This window comes from Aquarana catesbeiana, linkage group LG10 (assembly GCF_042186555.1).
Source record: "Aquarana catesbeiana isolate 2022-GZ linkage group LG10, ASM4218655v1, whole genome shotgun sequence".
Classification (NCBI taxonomy): Eukaryota; Metazoa; Chordata; class Amphibia; order Anura; family Ranidae; genus Aquarana; species Aquarana catesbeiana.
In genome coordinates, this window is record NC_133333.1 from 84,429,124 (window position 1) to 84,449,397 (window position 20,274).

The following is a 20,274-nucleotide window of genomic DNA, read 5'->3' on the forward strand; positions in this document are numbered from 1 at the left end:
TCTATGTAATTCTATCAATTTTGCTGTTATATCATGCTTGATATGGTGAGGTAATCTATACCTTACCCTTCACAATTCAGCTTTTTACTTCAACTTTTTTCATCATACGTTCTCTACTCTATGTACATTTTGATACAATCAAACATTATTACTTTTATACTAATTCTGTTTCTGTTTTAAAGTCACTGTACCTTTAAAGTCCCATCTCCTCAAGGGGGAAATATTTTTTTCCATATATTTTTGGGATGTTGGCCTATGAAAGCAGATATTTCCTCCAATTATTATATCCTAAACATTGGAATAAATAGTTAAATCTCAGTGTTTGCTGAGGAAACAAAGCTAAGTAGGACAATACTGTACAAGTACCTGTAACAACAACATTCCCAGGTTGAACTGGATGTACTTATGTCTTTATTCAACCTAATCAGCTGTGTAACTATATAATATTCAGGGGGAAAATCCAAAGAGTATCCACTGCATTTTGGGGTCCAAGCATGCCACCTTCATCAGGGCTTGCTTGAGAACAATGTAAATGAACTAGATATAAAGTGGACCTTTAATGTTATTTCTTCCAGTGTGGTTACAAGTACAGGTCTTGTCAGCTGCTGGTTTGGCAGCAAACCTAAAGGGTCTGGACAGCTGTTATCTATCACAGTCGAGGCTTTTGTCTAGTACTGGAGGCTGTCGTTATCCAACTTCAGGAAGCAGCACTGAATCTGGGGCAGCCTAACACTGTTTCTTTAGGTCCAAGCTCAGTGTGAGGTAAGCTGCCCTGACAGGTTTCCATAACAAAGCATACAACAGATTTCATGCTCACGGGAATTGTACAATGCTGCACGTATTCTGTATAAGGAAATTTGCACCAACATGTTCCTACGGAACTGCCAATTGGGGTACACGGGTGAAATAATTAAAAAAATTAAATTAGAATGTTGTTGATTAATATATCTGTGTGATAAACATGAAATTAACTGCAAAAATGTGTGTTAGTTGCTATACTATATAAAACAATGTTGAACCACTGGACAGTATGTCTAGTACTTCCAGCATAACCCCTCAGCAAGGTATGCAATATTTTGCTCTTCAATTGTCTACTACCATTTTGATTTAAAATACTTAGTCGATGAACTACAAACCAACACAATATTATTTGAAGATTCTGTTTGTATTATACATGGTTGTATTACATGTGTGTATTAACAATCTGTTGTTGCAATTAAGGGAGTGACATACCCAGCGTGCCATGGAATCTGGAGCAAGTGGGCACCGCCGTTGGAGCGCAGTAGGCTGGCCACAACAGCTTTCTGTGGTATGTCATTCAATATACTCATGAGAAAGGTTTGCTCTTTGATATAATTCACACAGAGCAAATAAGAGTGCCGAACAGTTATTTTTGTAGGCTACTGGAAAGTAAATCCCAAACTATTAACATGAAAACTATCTATAAAGCAACCTACGCAATCTGGCTTTTTATTTCACTGTTTAACATATATCAAATGATAAAACAGTCAATGGATATCACAGTTTTTAGTTTTGGATAGATTGGAGATTGATTACAACACGTCTGGGTTGTATTGCTGTCTGTGTCCTTGTTGGGGAGATTTACCCACTCTATTTGTCCTGTTTACCATTATCATTGAAAGTGAAAGTAAAAGAAAATCCAAAATGCTGAGTTGTCCACAGAACAGTAATAGAAGGGAATTTTTCCAATGGGGACACTAGTTATGGTGACATGGGGGGCCCAAGCGATTCCCTTATTTTGCAGGGATTTCCTCTCACTTTCTGTTTTTAATAAGGGACAGAATGGGACATAAATGGCAATTTCTTTTTTAACGTTTTGTCTATAGCTCTACTTTAATGCAGTTATATAATCATTAATACATCACTAAGGGATTTTGTATTCAAGCAGTAAATGTACCTGAATTTGACCTAGTATCATCCTCCTACAGTCTTTGTACAGCAGTGTGAGAAGATGAAGCAGTGCAAGGAACTAATCAGTATGCTGACTAGGGATGAGCTTGATGCTCAGGTTGAACATATGTTAGACTCGAAAATCAGGTGTTCACCCGTTAGCCGAACAGCAAACATCATGGGGAGTTTGCGGGAAATTCAAATGCCACGGAACGCCCCATAATGCACTGCAAGATTGAAGTGCATTGCTGTATGATGATTTGCCAAAGCATGCACCTGACCTGCCAATCACAGCGTGCTCCGCTGAGAGAGCCATAATTGACCTAAGGCAGGGTGCACTACTCTGCATTCAGTGTAGCCTATACATACAGTGCATTTGGTGGTGTATGCTTTCTAGTACACTTCAGGCAGTGTACACAGTATCTAATACAGTGTAGTGTGGTGTTGCAAAACAAAAAATACATCATGTCCGGAAGGCCACCAAGGAGAGGCAGACGCTCACTGGCCACTTAAAGAGGGCAAGCAGCCTCTGTGTCTACAGTCAACAGTGGTGGTCATGGACATGGTGCATCCTCTGCAGGTGGCCATGGGGCACGCTTGTCCTTTTTTACTGCTGTTGGCCGTGTTATTGAGCCACAACATGCAGAAGAGCTGGTGGAGTGGATAACGAAGCCATCCTCATCCTCCTCATCCTCTGTCACCCAGAGTAGTTTGCCTTCCAATGCAGCTGCCAAGGCAGCCTATTCCACTGGATCCTTGTCCACAGTCACTCCTTCCATAGCCCCGCCATCATTGGACGGAGGAGTCCCCAGAATTATTCGAACACAGTGTTGGTTATATGCTGCTGGAAAATGCGTAGCGATTTGAAGGCTCCGATGTTGGTTCACAGGTTGAGGAAGGGAGTAACGCGAGCCTAGAGAGAGGGGGTGCCACAGAAGGACAAGAAACTGTCAGTCATGATCCCCCAGCTGCAGCATACGGCCAAGTTTGCTCCAGTGATGGGGAGGGAAGGGATGATGAGGTCACTGACTTACTTGGGTGCCTGGGAGGAGAATGGAGGAAAGTGATGAGGAGGCACAAATCCAACAAGGCAAGATGTCCTCTAGGGAGCAGCTTAAGGGCAGCCACCCTATTGCATCACACCACAGAGCTCTGCAGGTGCAGGGCGCTGCTGACTCCCCACTGACTTTTAAAAGTTCCTTGGTGTGGGCCTTTTTCGACACATGTGCAGCAGAACGCACTATTGCTGTTTGCAACCTATGTCTGAAGCGGATCAAGCGTGGCCAGAACAGCAGCCGCTTGGGCACCACATGCTTGACCAGACATATGATGACCTGCCATGCAGTCTGTTGGCAATAGCACTTGAAAGACCCACATCATAGAAAAAGGCAGATTTCTCCTTGTGACTCATCTGGGATCTCCAACCCTACTACACTTCCAGTCCACTCAAAAACCTGCACTGAGAGGAATGAAGGTATAGCAATAGGTGTCCCAAGTACTTGCAGCCAATCTGCTAGCAGTACACCACCAATTCATTTTAGCAGGCAAATTTCCCTACCTGAGTTGCTTAACCATGAAAAGAAATTTGGTCCCAGCCATCCACATGCTCAGCCTCTAAATGTTAGCTTGGCCAAATTGCTAGCATTGCAACTGCTGCCTTTTCAGCTGGTAGACACTGCCCCCTTTCATGAATTTGTGGAATGTGCTGTACCTCAGTGGCAGGTTCCAAAACACCATTTCTTTTCACAGAATGCTATTCCGGTTCTCTGCCGGCATGTGGAAGGCAATGTTTTGGCCTTGTTGGACAGGGCAGTTAGCAGTAAGGTTCATATTAGCGCTGACGCATGGTCCAGCAGGCATGGGCAGAGATGTTACCTTTCCTTCATGGCGCACGGGTAACTCTGCTGGCAGCTGGAAAGGATGCAGGACAGGGTTCAGTGTTGTTGGAGCTTGTTCCGCCACCACGCCCCCAAAATGCTAGTGGTGATTCTGTGACAGCTTTCTTCTCCACCCCCTCCTCTTCTTCTTTCTCTATGGCCTCTTCTGCAGATTTCTCCTCTGAACCAGCAGTGCTCCGTAAGCGTTCAAGGGGCTACGCAAGCAGTCTGGCTAAAAGATGCCATGCGGTGCTTGAGTTGGTCTCCCTAGTGGACAAGAGCCACACTGGGGCAGAGATTCTGTCAGCTCTGCAGGGGCAGGCTCAGAGGTGGTTGATGTCATGCCAGCTTCAGCCAGGAATGGTTGTATGCGACAATGGCACCAACATTCTCTCTGCCCTCTGACAGGGACACTTGACCCATATTCCATGTTTGGCACACAACCTGAACTTGGTGGTGCAGCAGTTCTTGACCAGGTACCCAGGCTTGCAAGATCTCCTGAGGCAGGCCAGAAAGGTCTGTGTTAATTTCCGCTGGTCATACAATGCCAGTGCTCGGCTGGCTGACATTCAAAGGAAATGCGACCTGCCCACCAACAGCCTCATTTGTGGCATGCCCACCAGGTGGAACTCAATGGCAATGCTGCAGCGGCTGAAAACACAGCAGAGGGCCATCAATGAGGACCTGGGCGAGTATGGCACAGAACAGGGTCAGGGGAGCTTGGCTTCTTTTCACAACGCCAGTGGCTACTGATCAAGGATGCATGCACTGTTCTGTCACCATTTGAGGAGGCCACAAGGATGATGAGCAGTGACAATGCATGCATCAGTGATACTGTCCCTCTAGTCTTCCTGCTGGAGCACACGCTTTGTGGAATCATGGACTGGGCACTTGAGGCAGAACAGCGGGAGGAAGAGGAGGACTTCCTTTCCTCTCAAGGCCCCCTTTATCCAGATAGCATTCCTGCGGGCCGGCCAAACACACAGGAAGAAGAGGAGGAGGAAGAGGATTGTGTCAGCATGGATGTAGAGGATAACACTCAGCAGCACTCTTTAAGGGATGGTTTTCAGTCCCCAGAAAAGCAAGGAGTTGTACGTGGCTGGGAGGAGGTAGTTACGGATAATGTGATCCTTAGTGACCCAGAGGTCTCAGAATTGAATGCCTCTGCAAACTTACGCTGCATGGCCTCCCTGATTCTGCAAAGGCTGCGTAAGGACCCTAGGATTCATGGTATCAAGGAGAGGGATCATTACTCGCTGGCAACCCTTCTTGATCCACATTACAAGGGTAAAGTTGCAGAACTCATCCTGCCTTCGCAGAGGGAGCAGAGGATGAAACATCTTCAGGAGGCCTTGAAGAAAGGTTTGTGTAACGCATTTCCAGACCCTGGAAGGTTGCGATTTCCTGGTGCTGGACAACGTGTTGCTGAGGCTTCGTTCAGTCAGAGGAAGAGCGGTGAAGAAGGTGGCTGACTGACTGATGCCTTTAAACAATTTTTCAGTCCTCAAAGCCAAGGTCTGATCGGTTCAAGCAACCATCTCCAGAGTTTGCATTATATGGTGCAGGAATATCTAGGGGTAAGAACTGACTTCAAGACCTTTCTAACAGAGCATCCACTGGGTTACTGGGTCTTGAGGATGGACCACTAGCCAGAACTTGCTCAACATGCAATCGAGCTACTGGCCTGTCTTGCATCCAGCGTGCTTTCAGAAAACACATTCAGTGCTACTGGAGGGTTTGTAACAGATCAAAGACAGCGCCTGTCCACAAACTCCGTTGATAGGCTCACATTCATAAAAATAAATCAGTCTTGGATCAGCAGCTATCAAGCACTTGATGCTGATGTAGCTGATTGAATTTGCTATGGATCTGGGATCCCTTGGAGACTGCCTATGCTGACTATCCTATTCCTCCTCAATCTTGATGATGCTAGCTTCCAACAATATTTTTGGTTTAAGGCATCACCACCACCACCCAAGCCCCAATTTTTCTGCCCTGTTTAACAGGGGCATGTAATAAAAATTTTGATCTAATATTTTACAGCAGGGCCCGTTCCTGCTCCCAACAAGAGTATCTGTGAGGGGTTACAGTGTTGTGGCACCACCACCACCACAAGGCCCAATTTTTCTGCCCCTGTTTTAACAGGGGCATGTAATTACAATTTTTGATCTAATATTTCACAGCAGGGCCCGTTCCTGCGCCAAACAAGAGTAACTGTGAGGGGTTACAGTGTTGTGGCACCACCACCACCCAAGGCCCAATTTTTCTGCCCCTGTTTAACAGGGCATATAATTACAATTTTTGATATATTTCACAGCAGGGCCTGTTCCTGTGCCCAACAAGAGTAACTGTGAGGGCAGTTATATAGGGCAGGCCGTATGGCATATATACTGCTATTCAGAGTATATAGTGCCTGGGGGCCTGGGGGACCTCCACGCCATTTTTTTTTAAATTTTGGTGCGGGGTTCCCCTTAATATCCATACCAGTCCTGAAGGACTTTGTAAGCTAATGCCTCTTAAAGAGGAAGTAAACCCTGGTGAGTTTTACTTCCTCTTTATTTCCCTGCAAAGGTAAAGCATAATGGGCTACTATGCATCGCATAGTAGCCCATTATGTGTTACTTACAGTACCTGAAACTGAAGCCTGCAAAGTCTCCGTTGTCCCCACTAGCAGGGAGCTTCCATCTTAGACCCTCTTTCTTCCGGGGGCCACAAACTCCGCCAGTCACGGCATGACCCCTATTAGAAAAGGCACAATGTGCCCTTTCTAAAGTGCGCATGCGCCAATGACATTGCGCTCGGCTTTTTAGTAAATATCTCCTAAACCGTGGAGGTTTAATAGATATTTCAAGCACCTACAGGTAAGCCTTAATATAGGCTTACCTGTAGGTAAAATGGAAAATTGTATACTCACCTTTCCGTAATTTTCCTTTCCTGACGCATCTTCATGGCAGCACACACTGGGTTGTGACTCCGCCTCCACTGACAGGATTGGACTAGCTATAAAAGTTGAAGAGAGATGACCCCCACCATTCTCTGTATATATCATCTTAAGAACAGGGTGGGGACCTGTGTGCTGCCATGAAGATGCATCAGGAAAGGAAAATTACGGAAAGGTGAGTATACAATTTTCCGTTTTCCTGACGCCTTCAGCACACACTGGGAAATAACTCGCCAGTCGGGAGGGTGCAAAAAATTAGGGTTTTATTATTCTAAAGAGCTGTGGAATTGGCTTTAATAATGGATCTACCAAAGTCTGCTGTTGAAAGTTGAGCAGAGTCAATTTTGTAGTGGGAAGCAAATGTATGCTTGGACGACCAGGTCGCTGCTTTACAGATTACTTCTGGTGAAACTCTGCAGTATGCTGCCCATGAAGTTGCCTCTGCCCTGGTTGAGTGCGCCCTGATGCCTTCTGGGATCATTAGTTGCTGAGTAGAGTATGCCTTTTTGATGGTGCTAACCAGCCAGGATGCGATTGTTCGAGAAGTTGCTAGGTGACCTCTCCTAGGTCCATGTGGCATTATGAGAAGAGCATCCGACTTTCTGAAGGAAGCTGTAGCTTCCAGATATTTGGTAATGACAGTTTTGACATCTAATGCATGAGGCTCGCCTTGGTCGTTTGTAAAGGATGGGAGGGTGATATCTTGATTATAATGAAAGGAGGATGATACTTTGGGAGTGAAAAGCTCCGAGGGCCTCAATACCACTCTATCTGGATAGAAGACAAGGTATGGTTTTGATATCAGTAGTGCTTTAAGTTCTGAAACTCTTCTCGCAGATGTGAGGGCGATAAGGAAGGTCAAGTTCAAGGTCAGGTTCCAAATTGAAATAGACTCAACTGGAAAAAAGGAGGTTTTGATAATGCGTCAAGCACTGTAGAGAGATCCCATGCCAGAAATGTGGGTCTTCTTGGAGGTCCAGAGGGTGAAGAGCCCATCTAATGCCTGTTTTAGCTAAAAGGGCAGAAACCTGGACTTTAAGGGTACTTGAGCTCAATCCTTTATTGATACCCAACTGAAGGAATTCCAGAACTTGCGGTGGCTCTGGTGATACTGGGTTCCAATTTTTTTGTTGGGCCAGTGAACAAAACCTATTCCAGACTTGCGAGTATGTTTTGTTGGTGGTGTTTTTTCTTGCCTGTAAAAGAGTTGAGATTACCTCCTGCAAGCAACCTTGCTCTAGCAACCAAGTCCTTTCAATTTCCATGCTGTCAAGTGTAATCTTTCTGGTGCTGGGTGTAGGAATAGACCCTGAGATAGGAGGTCTGCTGTTACCGGAAGAGGCAGTGGTTGTTGCAGGCTGAGCTGTAGTGGGGTTGTGAACCAAGGTCTCCTTGGCCAAAGAGGAATCACTGCTATTACCGTGGCTGATGATCTCCAAAGCCTGGATAAGAACCTCGCTATTAAGGGCACTGGTGGAAAAATGTAACCTAGCTTGAAATTCCACGGATGGGTCAGACAATCCACTCCTTCGGCTGATGGGAAAGCCGCCCTTGCCAGAAATCTCCGACATTTGGTGTTCGCGGGGGTAGCTGCTAGGTCGATTTCCGGTATTCCCCAAGTTCTTGAAAGGAGGGAAAAAGCCTGTTGGCCCAATGACCACTCGTTGTTTGAGAGAAGTTCCTTGCTTAAATAGTCGGCCAGCATATTCTGAGCTGCTGGGACTTGGATTAGATGTACTTGTGCCCAATCCATGATGGGGCGAACTTCCTCCATTAATGCGCGACTCCTCGTACCCCCTGTATGCTACAGCAACTCTGTTGTCCATTTGAATTACAACGTTCTTCCCTGCCAGGTATGGAGTGAAGGCCCGGAGAGCTATACCATGAGCTTGAAACCTCCACTGCCCCTGGGCTGCTAGATCTTAGTAATGCGCTCCCCATCCCTTCTGGCTGGCGTCTGAAGTGACCACCTCTGGCTACGAAGGAACTATAGGTTTGTACCTCTTGAGGTTGCTGGACCGTGTCCACCACCACGTCGATTGCTTCACATAGCTGTGTATGTAGATTGTCTGAAGCATTGAGACTCCATTCCACTGCCTCAGAAAGGAATTCTGCAAGATTCTCCTGTGCCATTGGGACCACTGGATCATGGGCAGGGTTGCAGACATGGAACCGAGGACACTCATACACACTCTGGCTGGTAGGCGTGTAGCTGAGATTACCCTATGAATTTTCTGGATCAGAGGAATCATCTTCTCCTGAGGAAGCTGTACTCTGTTCTGGATGGTGTCTAGTTCCGCCTCCAGAAATACCATCTTCTGTGTGGGCTAAAGTTTGCTTTTCTGCCAATTCACTAGCCACCCGAAACCTTGCAGGGTTGAAAGTAAGATTTCTCAGTGTTGAATCAGGACCTGGCGACTTTCTGCTAGAAGAAGTATGTCGTCCAAATAATGGTGTATTCTTAGAGCTCTCTCTCTGAAGTATGCGATGAGGGGTAGAAGAATTTTGGTGAAGGTCCTGGGGGCCGACGAGATGCCGAAGGGTAGACACTGGAACTGGAAGTGATGCTGGTTGAATAAAAAACTGAGAAATTTTTGAAAGGCAGGATGTATTGGAACATGAAGATAAGCGTCCGATAAATCTACGGACAGCATCCAATCTCCTAGTTTCACAGCTAATAGTATGGACTGTAGGCTTTCCATTTTGAAGGATTCTAATTTGATGTTTCTGTTTAGTCTGTTTAGGTCCAGCACTGGCCGTAAATCCCCTGTCTTCTTTTTTACAAGAAAGAGAGGGGAGTAGAATCCTCTGCCTCTCTGACACAGCGGAACCTCCAAAATGGCTTCCTTTTGTTTTAGTTCTGTTATGTATTTTAATAGGATCCTTCTCTTGCCTGGAGAAGACGGGAGTTTTGTTGGAAGAAAGTGGTTTCTGGGAATCTTGTTCAAGAATCTCCATTTGTGACCGAACTTGATCGTGGAAATGGTCCAAGGGTCCTTGATGTTTTCCGACCATATTTGAGTGAATTTTTTGAGTCTGGCGCCCACCCTCGGAGGATGGGCGGGCATACCTTTAAAAGGACTTCTGCTGTTCGCCAGAAGGGGTGGCCTTGGTTTTCCGCATCCTCAGAAAGCATGACTATGTGTTCCTCCAGTTTCTCTTAAACTCTTTTCCCGGCCTATAGGATTTTGCTTCTCTGTACCTTTCAGGAAGGTTACCCTTGTAAACTGGACCCCTTGATCTCTTGGGTCTCCTGTCAGAGGGAATGAGGCCCGATTTTTCCCCCGTCACCTTGGAAATGGCTACATCCAATTTGGAGCCGAAGTGATTCGAGCCATCATAGGGGATCTTGCACCAATTTGTTTTTGATGCTGCATCGGCTACCCAGGGTTTTAGCCACAAAGCTCTCCTTGCCATCACCGAGGCTAGCATAGCCCAAGCTGAGCACCTGATAACGTCCACGGAGGCTTCTTCGATGAAATCGCCTGCTAATTTAAGTTTCTGTAGAGACAAAATTACTTTCTCTAAGTCTGCTCCCTGCTGGAGAGATTTCTCAATATTGACAGTCCAGCCCGAGATGGCTCTACCAACCGCTGCTGTGGTGACTGCTGGTCTACAAGCGCGTCCTGCTGTGGAGTAGGCTTTTTTAAGTTCCAGATCAATCTTAGGATCTAGAACGTCACGGAAGGAGATGGCGTCCTCGATGGGAAGGGTGACATGTCTTGCCAGACGCATCAGGGAGGCATCCACAATAGGAGCGTTAATTAAGGAGTTGACTTTAGGCTCTTTAAGAGGATACATCTTGGCTAGTCTGTTGTTTAGGCTAGGCCTCTTGTCGGCTCTTTCCCATTCGTCTTTGATTAAATCGTTCAACTCCTCAATGAAAGGGAAGGTCTCTGGGTCCCTCTTCAGGTTTGTAAAATACTTCCGAGTCTTCTGAGGCGCTTCCTCAGACTCCTCCCAACCTATGGCCTCCTTGACTGACTTTGCAAAGGGTTCGACCAGAGAGAAGTCAAACCCTGTTGGGACTTCTGGATCCTCGTCCTGTGAAGGGGATTCTGGATCCATCCCTACCTCGATTGCTGAGCGAGGAGGAGCCATGAAAGTACCTGGATCTGACGTGGCCGGCAGGGGTGTTGTTGATTCCATTATGGATTCTCGCACAGATTCCCGAATAAGTTTGGTTACTTCTCTGACGTCTGATTCTCTTTCTTTTGTGGCCTCATTGAAACACGTGCGACATGCTAATTTATCTGGCAAAGCGGAGGCGCCACATACCCAGCAGGTATTAGCTGCGGGGCGGGTGTGTAGTCTTCGTCCGTGACGTGACGAAGGTGATCTCCCATGACGTGATCTGCTACGTCGAGAGTGACTGTGGCGTGAGTGACCATGGCGAAAATGACTGTGGCGTGAGTGCCTGTGACGAGATAAGGAGCGTGACCGGCTTCTGCGGGATCTCCTGCTTGAGGCATGGCTTGATCTCTCTTTGCGTCTTGATCCAGACCTGGAAGGGCTGTCAGAAGGCGTCTTGTTAGAAGATATGCTCTCTTTTTTTCTCTCTTCAATACTTACCACTGAATGCGGATAGCCCCTTACCTTATTGGCTGAGGATGGTCTGCTAGGGCAGTGGTCTCCATGAGGGTAGGCAAGAAAAGAGGAAGTCTGGAAGTAGATTTTAGAAGCAGAAATATATATATATACATATATACATATAAAATCATTTATATATTTATTAATGAAAAAAATTCTTTTTTTTTTTATTTTTTTTTTTAAATATAATATGTCAGGAAGTCCCTGTAAAATAGAAATGAGAACTTAAGGTACCTACCAGGCTTCAATGAAGAAATCTTAAGCAAGGAATCAGCAGTCTGGGGCTGAAAGAAGAAACACACATAATTCTCAGCCCAGAACCCTCTTTTAAATAGACCGCCGCCGTTCGCGGCAAAAAATGACACTTCGCACATGCGCAGAAGCGTCGTGACGACTCCGGTGCCATCTTGGAAGCTGGAAAACCGCTGTAAACGGCCCTCCACAGCCTCCCGCACATGCGCACTGCGGGACGGGATACATGGCGGCCATGAAAGAGCTAATAGAGCGCTGTGGGACTACAGGTCCCAGAGGAGGAAAAGAAGAAAGAAATAGAAGGAAAAAACAGTAGAAGGGGAAGACAAATGACTGATAAGAGAGAGTGGAGACCACTGCAAACCTGAAGCTTTTTTTAAAGCTTATTCTGTGCCAGACGCTTCATGCTGCTGCCCCTGAGACCACCAGAGTGGGGTTCCCTCCATAAGAGCTCCTTTAGAGACTGTACAGGAGGGACTTCCAAACAGGAGAGGCTTGAACCTGCGGGGTGATGCGGTAAGAGGCTTGCGATGTCCATCCGTCTTGTCAGGTGAGGATAAAAAAGAGAATGGTGGGGGTCATCTCTCTTCAACTTCTATAGCTAGTCCAATCCTGTCAGGTTGTGGAGGCGGAGTCACAACCCAGTGTGTGCTGCCATGAAGGCGTCAGGAAAAGTGGTTGGACAGGGTGTCAACCACTTTAAGATATGACGTGCATATCCCAGGATTTTTTAGGGGCAGGCAGGAGTATATGTAATTTTTGCCTAAGCAAGAATGGAGACAAGGGGCAGGCTGGACTGTAAATTTAGGAAAAAAAGTAAGGGAACCTAAAGAAAAAAAAGAAAAAGTAAAAGTCTGCAGTTTCAGATTAAGTGGGTACAGAGGAAGGGGTGGGGGAGGAGAGGAATACGGGGGGAATGTAATGTCATTGTGAAGTTCCACTGAAGTTCTACTGAATCAGATGTTTAAGGGAATGTATGTATTTTTCAGTATCATTTTATTATTTATCTCAAGGTAATTTTTGAAATAACTTGTCTATGTTTTGAATTATTTTTAGCTATTGTATAAATTTTGAGATTTGTAGATTGGCCACTAGACTGATTTCTCACTTTCTCAGGGCAACTACTGTGTCTCTTTTGTAACAACTGTTGAGATAAAATAGCAATGTTAGCAATGATTCTGAATGATAGCAGTGTTTTGAATGATCTGACTTGTTCATGTTCTTGTATTTGTGAAAAAGCAGTAAAGTGCAATAATTATGTTTCACTGCAAAGCAGGAAAAAACAGCAGAGGAAAATACATATACATATACAATTACAAATTATTCATAGACACAAGGTTTAAAATACTGTAATAAAACTTCTTTATAATGTAGCGCCCACCACCTTTAGGTGGGTGGTAATTAGTTAGTTAGGATAAGTGATAGGTAAATTGCCAGTGTCTTACCCTGTTGGTTAGGCTGGTTGGGTAATTTGGTTGGGAGATTTGATAGAATAGAGGAAGGTGTGGCCACCTACACTCTGCCCTGCAAGATTTCCATTACTTTCCCTGAAATGTTCTGGAAGGTGGGTGGACTGGGGGAGCAGAGTGGCAGGTAGTTTTTGGAGACCGCTCTGAGCCAATCATTGTTTTGTTTGGACAGAGGCGGGACTGTTATAAATACCAAGGTCACATGCATCCTGGTGTGGTTGGAGATGGGAATTGAATCCGGAAAGGCTGCAAAGATGTGATCAGCAAGGAGCAGGCTTGAAGGCCTGGGGGTGTAATGCTCTCAGTGCTGGATAGCAAAAGAACTGGACCTGAAGGCCTGAGGGTTCAGAGACCTCAGTGCTGGATGGTTCAGCAACATCAATCAGCAACAAAAGGAGATTCTGGGAGAAATGTATCAGACATCACCAGCTGGGATGGTTCTGGACATGTGGAGCGGGAAGTAGCTGCTAAAAGGCTGGAGTAGACTGGGATCGGCTTTCTATGTTAACCATGGACTGTCGGTGGGAGAGAGCAAGGGTGTGCAACCCAGCAGTACTCATTCATCCAGGACTTTCCTGAACTGATGCGGGAGGATTGCAGGAGTCAAGATAGGCAGGGGAGGCCTGGGGCTTCCAGCATCCATATGCCACTATGTCTTTCAGAGGGGCATTGGTCAGTTCATTATGGGAAAGGACGATGACTACATATGGAACCGTAAATTAAGAGACAGCTCATAATTCCTTAAGAAATCTTGTAACACTCAGCAATCAAGAGAAATAAAGTTCTGTTTAAAATTATTGGCCTGTCTGCTGATGTTATTCATGCAGGGGAGGAAAACGGACTCAATTAACAGAAAGGTATAAACTAACAGCAGCTCCCAAGGGAGTAGTGCGCTACAATAATAATATTTACATCTTTCACAGGTTAACCCCTTTATGACCACTGAACACATGTGTGGCAGCAAAAGGGTTAACTTTAACTCCCACATGCTTAATGTGTCGCTGGGTGGCCTATGTTTATGTGCTGAAAGCGCACTTGCTGTGGGCTCCCAGCATGAAGGCCGAGCTCTCAAATACAGCTGTTGGTCCAGACTAAAGATCGGTAGCCGACGAGACCAGCTCCCAATCATGTGACCACTGTCACAGCAGGAAGGGGTTAATCGAAATAGAATATGCAATCCTTTTAAGTATTTTGCTTTACTTAATCAGATGTTAAGTGTCCTTGATTGACATTTTTGCAGCTCTGATGTTTTGATTCCAGTGCATTCCGTAGGTAAGGCTGCCTTCTAAAAATAGTCATTGCTGCATAAATAATTCATTCTAATTGATCGGAAAATACATCTTTTTTTGTGTACACTGCTATTTCTTGGTAAACTAAGGACATCTAAGTCAACTGTTTTCGAGAAATGAATTTGTCATGTGATATGTTAAAAAATAATTTTACTGACCCTCTTTATTGTCTCTTACTAAATTAGAAGAATATTAATATTATAACATTGAAGATGAGATTAATACAAGTCAAATTGTCAGTCTAAGCATTTACTGTATTTTGGTTATGCTACAATTACCAGTTCCTGTATGGATCTAAGAGAAATCCATAAACTGCATTACATTAGCTTCCATTTTTACAACACTATTACTTCTATAGATTAAATATTCCTTTTTAGCATTCCTCTAAAGTGATCTTTTAGTTCTTATGGAAAAGGCCTATCTATGTAACAAAGGGTTGACTATATGTGGCTTTGAGACATGGGCAATCGGTATTGTAAGGCCATCATATAGCTATGCCAGTGCCATGTACACAACAACAAAGCTTAAGAAGAGTCACAGAAATAACCACTTTGCATCGGCAGCTTTGATGGAAGTTGTGGCAAAGACAACTTTAAAGACATCATAGTGAAATCTGCAAAACAACTATTTTAGTAATCCAGTTACATTAATAAAGCATAAGTGTTTTGCAGTGTAACTTGTGCTTTGATCAGCACTTAAAGCAGAACTCCAGGCAAACAAATAAATGTAAGTTTGAAATGCATATATCAGAACTGCCTTACCTGTCAAAGGATTTGTAATTCTGTTCAGCCAGATTTGTGATCCAGGCACCCCTGCTAGACAACATATGAAGCTCAGCGACCACACTTTTTTACTGCAGTTATAAACTGCAGCTCTGTGACTCAACCTACTTGTTAACGAATGACAGGCAGCATGCCAATTAGGTCACTTTTTTTTAGTTTTTTTCCTCCCATAAGCATGTTCAGACTCTCAACTGAAGAGCTCTGCAAAGTGGTAGGGCTCTGACTGGCTCAAAGTGCTGTACTTCATCTTTTATTGTGAGCGCTAATGGGCAGGGGATTAAAGTAAGCTGATATGAGCATGGATTCAAGTGTTTATATAAGTTCTATGTAAAAAATACATCAAGAGCTTTCAAATTAATACAATAAATAAATGTAACGTTATGCACTATAGGTATAGGATTGTATATATGGATTTTTTTTTTAGATGTTTTTTCTATTGGTTAAACTAAATGGACTTGTGTCTTTTCAACCTGACTATTTTACTCTAACTTTTTGAAATTTCAGCTTCAATGTACAGTATAAATAATGACCAATCTTTATTTTTTTGTTGTTTTGTATAGTGTAGAGAATGGTTAGTTTTTGTTTTATTTTTTTTTTGTTTTATGCTGCTGTCTTTGTCCTCTTGGGAACGTTTCTCTTTTTTAAGAGTCGATTTCCCACTACACAATAAGCCTGTTTTGGCACCAAAGAGCCGTTTCAGAAGGTAGTTATTGTGTATTTAACACATACAGTATAAGCACATGAAAGGATTTTGTAGAAATGATAATAATTGTTTATGTTTATTGTCATGGTGTTCTAGGTTCCTATGCGGGAGCTGTGGTGGCCATGCCTTTGGCTGGGGTCTTGGTACAGTATTCAGGATGGAGCTCAGTATTCTATGTCTATGGTAAGTTACAGCAGTACGACACAAAACACCAGAGATATACAATGATATACCCAGATAGCAAGGAAAACTTGCCACAAATGTGTGGCAGTGTTGAGTTGTAAGTCTGTTAACTTGCTGCACATTTTCACTGGCAAGGTATACACTTGGAGAGCACTTGAAGCACAAGTTCTAGTTGACACTTTTCCAATTTGTAGCAAATTTGCTTGGCAAGTCTCTAGCAAGAGCAAAGTTGCTGTGGTGAGTCTACAGCAAGAGCTCTGCAAGTCTACAGCATGAAAATTCAGCCACAGTGACCCCTGTGGTAGGATGACTATTGCACAACATAACTAAACCAGAACATGCAGCAGACTTGCAGAATGCTTGCAAAAAAAGTTGATCTGGAGTCTTGCAATGCAGACTTGCTGAAATTGTGTAACAAACTTGTGAAGCTTGGTAAGTCTGCAGTAGCTTAGCAAGTAATTTTCAAACTTGCAGCACAATTTCTTGCTATCTTGGTACTCTTTGCTTTAAAATATAAATATAGAAGGAGTCACTGAGGGTGACTTCTTGGGATTAGGCTTCACCCACCAGAGAAGGGTGCTTCTCTGAACCCAATCTGCATATTTTCAGGCAAAGGTCACATTCTTTAAGTGAAGATAGGCTGAGCCAAAGATTTATTATTTCTGACTGAATAAACAACACTTTTAATAGTCTAAGGCAGGGTTTCTCAACTAGGGTTCCTCCAGAGGTTTCCAGGGGTTCCTTGAGCAATGAGCAATTTATTCCTCTCAGATAAGTTCTCACTGATACCATTGTTCTGTCTCGGGGACAGCTAGCTAAACCTTCTTATCCCAATAACTGTAGATACCATATTTCTTTGATCTCAGTTTTATTAGAACAAGCCGGTTGAAACTACAAATAACAGAAATAGACTTCAATAAGTACAATATCACATACAATACAGCATACATTGCATAAACAACGATATACAGTACAAGATGAGATAATAAAAACTTACTTTTAAGTTCTCTAAGGGGTAATGGCGATAGATTGAGAAAGACATGACTTGCTTCCTGCAATGTGTTGAAAAGAATGGTGGATGGTTCACTTCCTCCTAAGATTCTACCCAGAATCCCCTGCTTGCTGACAACTTCCTTATTTACACATACAATAAACAATTAAATAGAACTGCAGCAATACCAAAAAGGAACGCTAGATGGAGCCTTGCACACCACATATGGTTGTCTTAAGTAAGTTAATGAAATAGGGCTACCCAAAACAGTCTGTTTGTAGTGAGGGTGTGCCACGTCCCAAAAATAGAACTGGAGAAACCCCCTAGGGGTGGGATTTTAAAGGCACTACCAAAACAACAATATAAAATGTGTATAAAGTTTATTAATCATAAGAGATATATGTAGTACAAAAAAGAAATATACAAAACAAATGATGCATACAAATTGTACAGACATGCGACATAGGATACACAATCCAGAAACCCTACGTTTCGGAGATGGACTGTAGTCTCCTTTATCAGGGTTTTTTTTAGAAGGCACAGTGTATCACAGTGAATGGACAAGTACAAAAGAATGCATCCACAATTTTAAAAAAATGTGTGGAAGAACCGGAGCAGGGGGTCCCCAGCAAGCTCAATCCACCGAGAGACAATTGTTGTAATCAAAAAATTTATATTGTTCCCTCCACCGGTTCCAGAAGGTATTGGCATGGGATTGTACTTGTCTCCATTGACATTTGTAAAGGTCCTTCTCACAAAACTCTCCAGCTGGTGCACCGGCAAGACAAGTCTTTTGTGAGAGTAACATGGCAGGTGTGAGAACCACTGGATCTTCAGAGTCACTTGAAATGGATGTCAAGGGTCTGTCATTAATGATAGCTGTAACCTCTACCATAAATGTCACTAAACATTCGTGAGTAAGCCTTGCAGTTCCTTCTTGCAATGAGTTCCGCTAGCTCTGTAGCCAATACTGCAGCACAAAGTTCCAGCCTGGGTATGGTGTGTTCGGGAAGTGGTGCAAGTTTGCTTTCCCCATTACAAACCCTATGTGGCATTGTTCTTTAGTGTCTATGGTTTTCAGGTAAGCTACAGCAGCAATTGCTTTACCAGAAGCATCCGAAAACACACAAAGTCTTTGCATCTGAACGTTAGCAGATGACAGAGGAGCATATAGTCATGGAATTTTAATGTTGGATAGAGCTGTTAGTGAGTCCTTCCACTCTAGCCATAGGTTCTTCTTGTCGGTGGGGAGTGGGTGGTCCCAATCTAGCGACTCACAGGTTAAGTCTCTCAGTAGTGCTTTACCATGGATGGTGACAGGTGCTGCAAAGCCTAAGGGATCATACAGGCTGTTTATGGTAGACAGCACACCTCTACGGGTAAAGGGTTTTAAGTCCCAAAGCAAACCTAGACTGCGTTGCATGGGTAGTGAGTCTATGCCTAGATCTAAGTCCTTTAACTCGTTAGAATGATCTTGGACAGGAAAGGCTTCTAAAACTTTTCTACTGTTGGAAGCAATCTTGTGGAGTCTTAAGTTGGAACATGCAAGCATTGCTTGAGTTCTTTTGAGGAGACTGAGTGCGGCTTCATTTGTGGGTAGTGATTTCAAGCAATCGTCTACATGGAAATCCTTGTCCACAAACTGTCTGACATCTGACCCATACTCTAACTCTCCCACTCTAGCAGAATGTCTGAGGCCATATATAGCAACTGCAGGAAAAGGACTGTTGCCAAATATGTGCACCCTCATGCGGTATTCTGTGATGTCTCCAGAGGGGTTGTTGTCCCTGAACCAGAGAAACCTCAGAAAGTTACGGTGATCTTCTTTAACAAGAAAGCAATAGAACATTTGCTGTATGTCTGCTATGAATGCGAATGAATCCTTGCGAAAGCGAAGAAGTACTCCTAATAGTCTGTTGTTAAGGTCAGGGCCAGAGAGAAGGACATCATTTAGAGAGACACCCTCATGCTTTGCGCTGGAATCGAACACCACTCTAATCTGCCCTGGCTTCTTAGGGTGATAGACTCCAAATATGGGTAGGTACCAACATTCCTCTGAGTCTTTGAGGTTTGGGGCTATCTCAGAATGACCATTCTGGAATATTTTCTCCATGAAGGAAAGGAAATGTTCTTTCATCTCTGGTTTCCTTTGAAGATTGTGTCTTAGGGAAGTGAGTCGTTTATATGCTAGTTCTCTGTTGTTAGGCAAACGTCATCTTTTTGGTCTAAAGGGAAAAGGTGCAACCCAGTTATTAGTCCCGTCTCCATACTCTTTTCCATAACTTCTAAGAAGAGCCTATCCTCCATGGACATTGCTACCTGGTTGTCTTCCTTTGTTCTCCTGAACACTGTGCTTCCTAAGTCGCTTTGGCCGTTGTCATAGATATTGCTGTCACAGAGGGACTTAGGAAGGGAAGAGGTACAGGGTTGTTGTGTGGTAGCTCCTTTATGAGGATGTGATTTTGACAGGGTTGGAAAAGAGTAGGTGGACCATTCTCGAGAGTACTAGTGAGCAGGTTATTAACAGATGCAGGTCTGTGTGTACCTCCCAGGCAAATATCACCTATAATGACCCACCCGAGATCCAGTTTTTGGGCATATGGGGCATTTTTTGGACCGTTGATCAGTTTTCTTACTTTGTGGACTTGCAAGATATCCCTCCCTAGGAGTAAGATTATCTGAGCCTGATCATCTAGTTCTGCTATGAGATGTGCTATGTGATTCAAGTGAGTCTGGTGAGATGCTGCGTCTGGTGTGGGAATCTCTGATCTGTTGTCTGGCATCTGGTTACAGTGTCTTGTCTTACCATCCATAGATTCAATTTGTAGGCCGTCAGCCCTTCTCCCCGCCGTTTCCACTGTACCTGCACAAGTCCTCAGGGAGTAAGGGCTGCTGGGGCCTTTAAGGTTTAGAATGTCAAAAAACATAGATCTAGCAAGTGACTTGTTACTCTGATCATCCAAGATGATGTAGAGCTTGACTGCTTTGTCCCTGCGTCCTTTTGGGTAAACTCACGAGACAGATTTTAGAGCAGGACCTGCTACCTGTACTTTCTTTGTAGACTTCAGTACACTGTGAAGTGATTGCTATGGCGTCTGTGCTAGAGTCTTTGGTCTCCCCGCCTTGCTCTTTGTCCCTATGAACAGGTGGGAAAGTTCTTGGAGTAGGCCTTGGGTGTAGAGCTGTGTTGTGCTCTGTGCTGTCACATTCTGTACATTTGACACTGACCTTACTGTCCTTGGCGAAATGTGTAGACGAAGAGCAGCACTTGTAACAGATGTTGTTC

The 20,274-nt window shown here is 44.1% G+C and overlaps 1 protein-coding gene across 1 annotated transcript in view; it reads left to right on the forward strand.

The window, feature by feature from the left end:
- Positions 1–20,274, forward strand: part of SLC17A7 (solute carrier family 17 member 7) — a 312,589-nt gene that overhangs the window by 237,104 nt on the left and 55,211 nt on the right. Inside the window, exons 5-6 of the mRNA XM_073602352.1 lie at positions 1,222–1,309; positions 15,911–15,997. Coding sequence (XP_073458453.1) covers positions 1,222–1,309; positions 15,911–15,997 — 175 coding nt within the window. The remainder of the gene's footprint in view (positions 1–1,221; positions 1,310–15,910; positions 15,998–20,274) is intronic.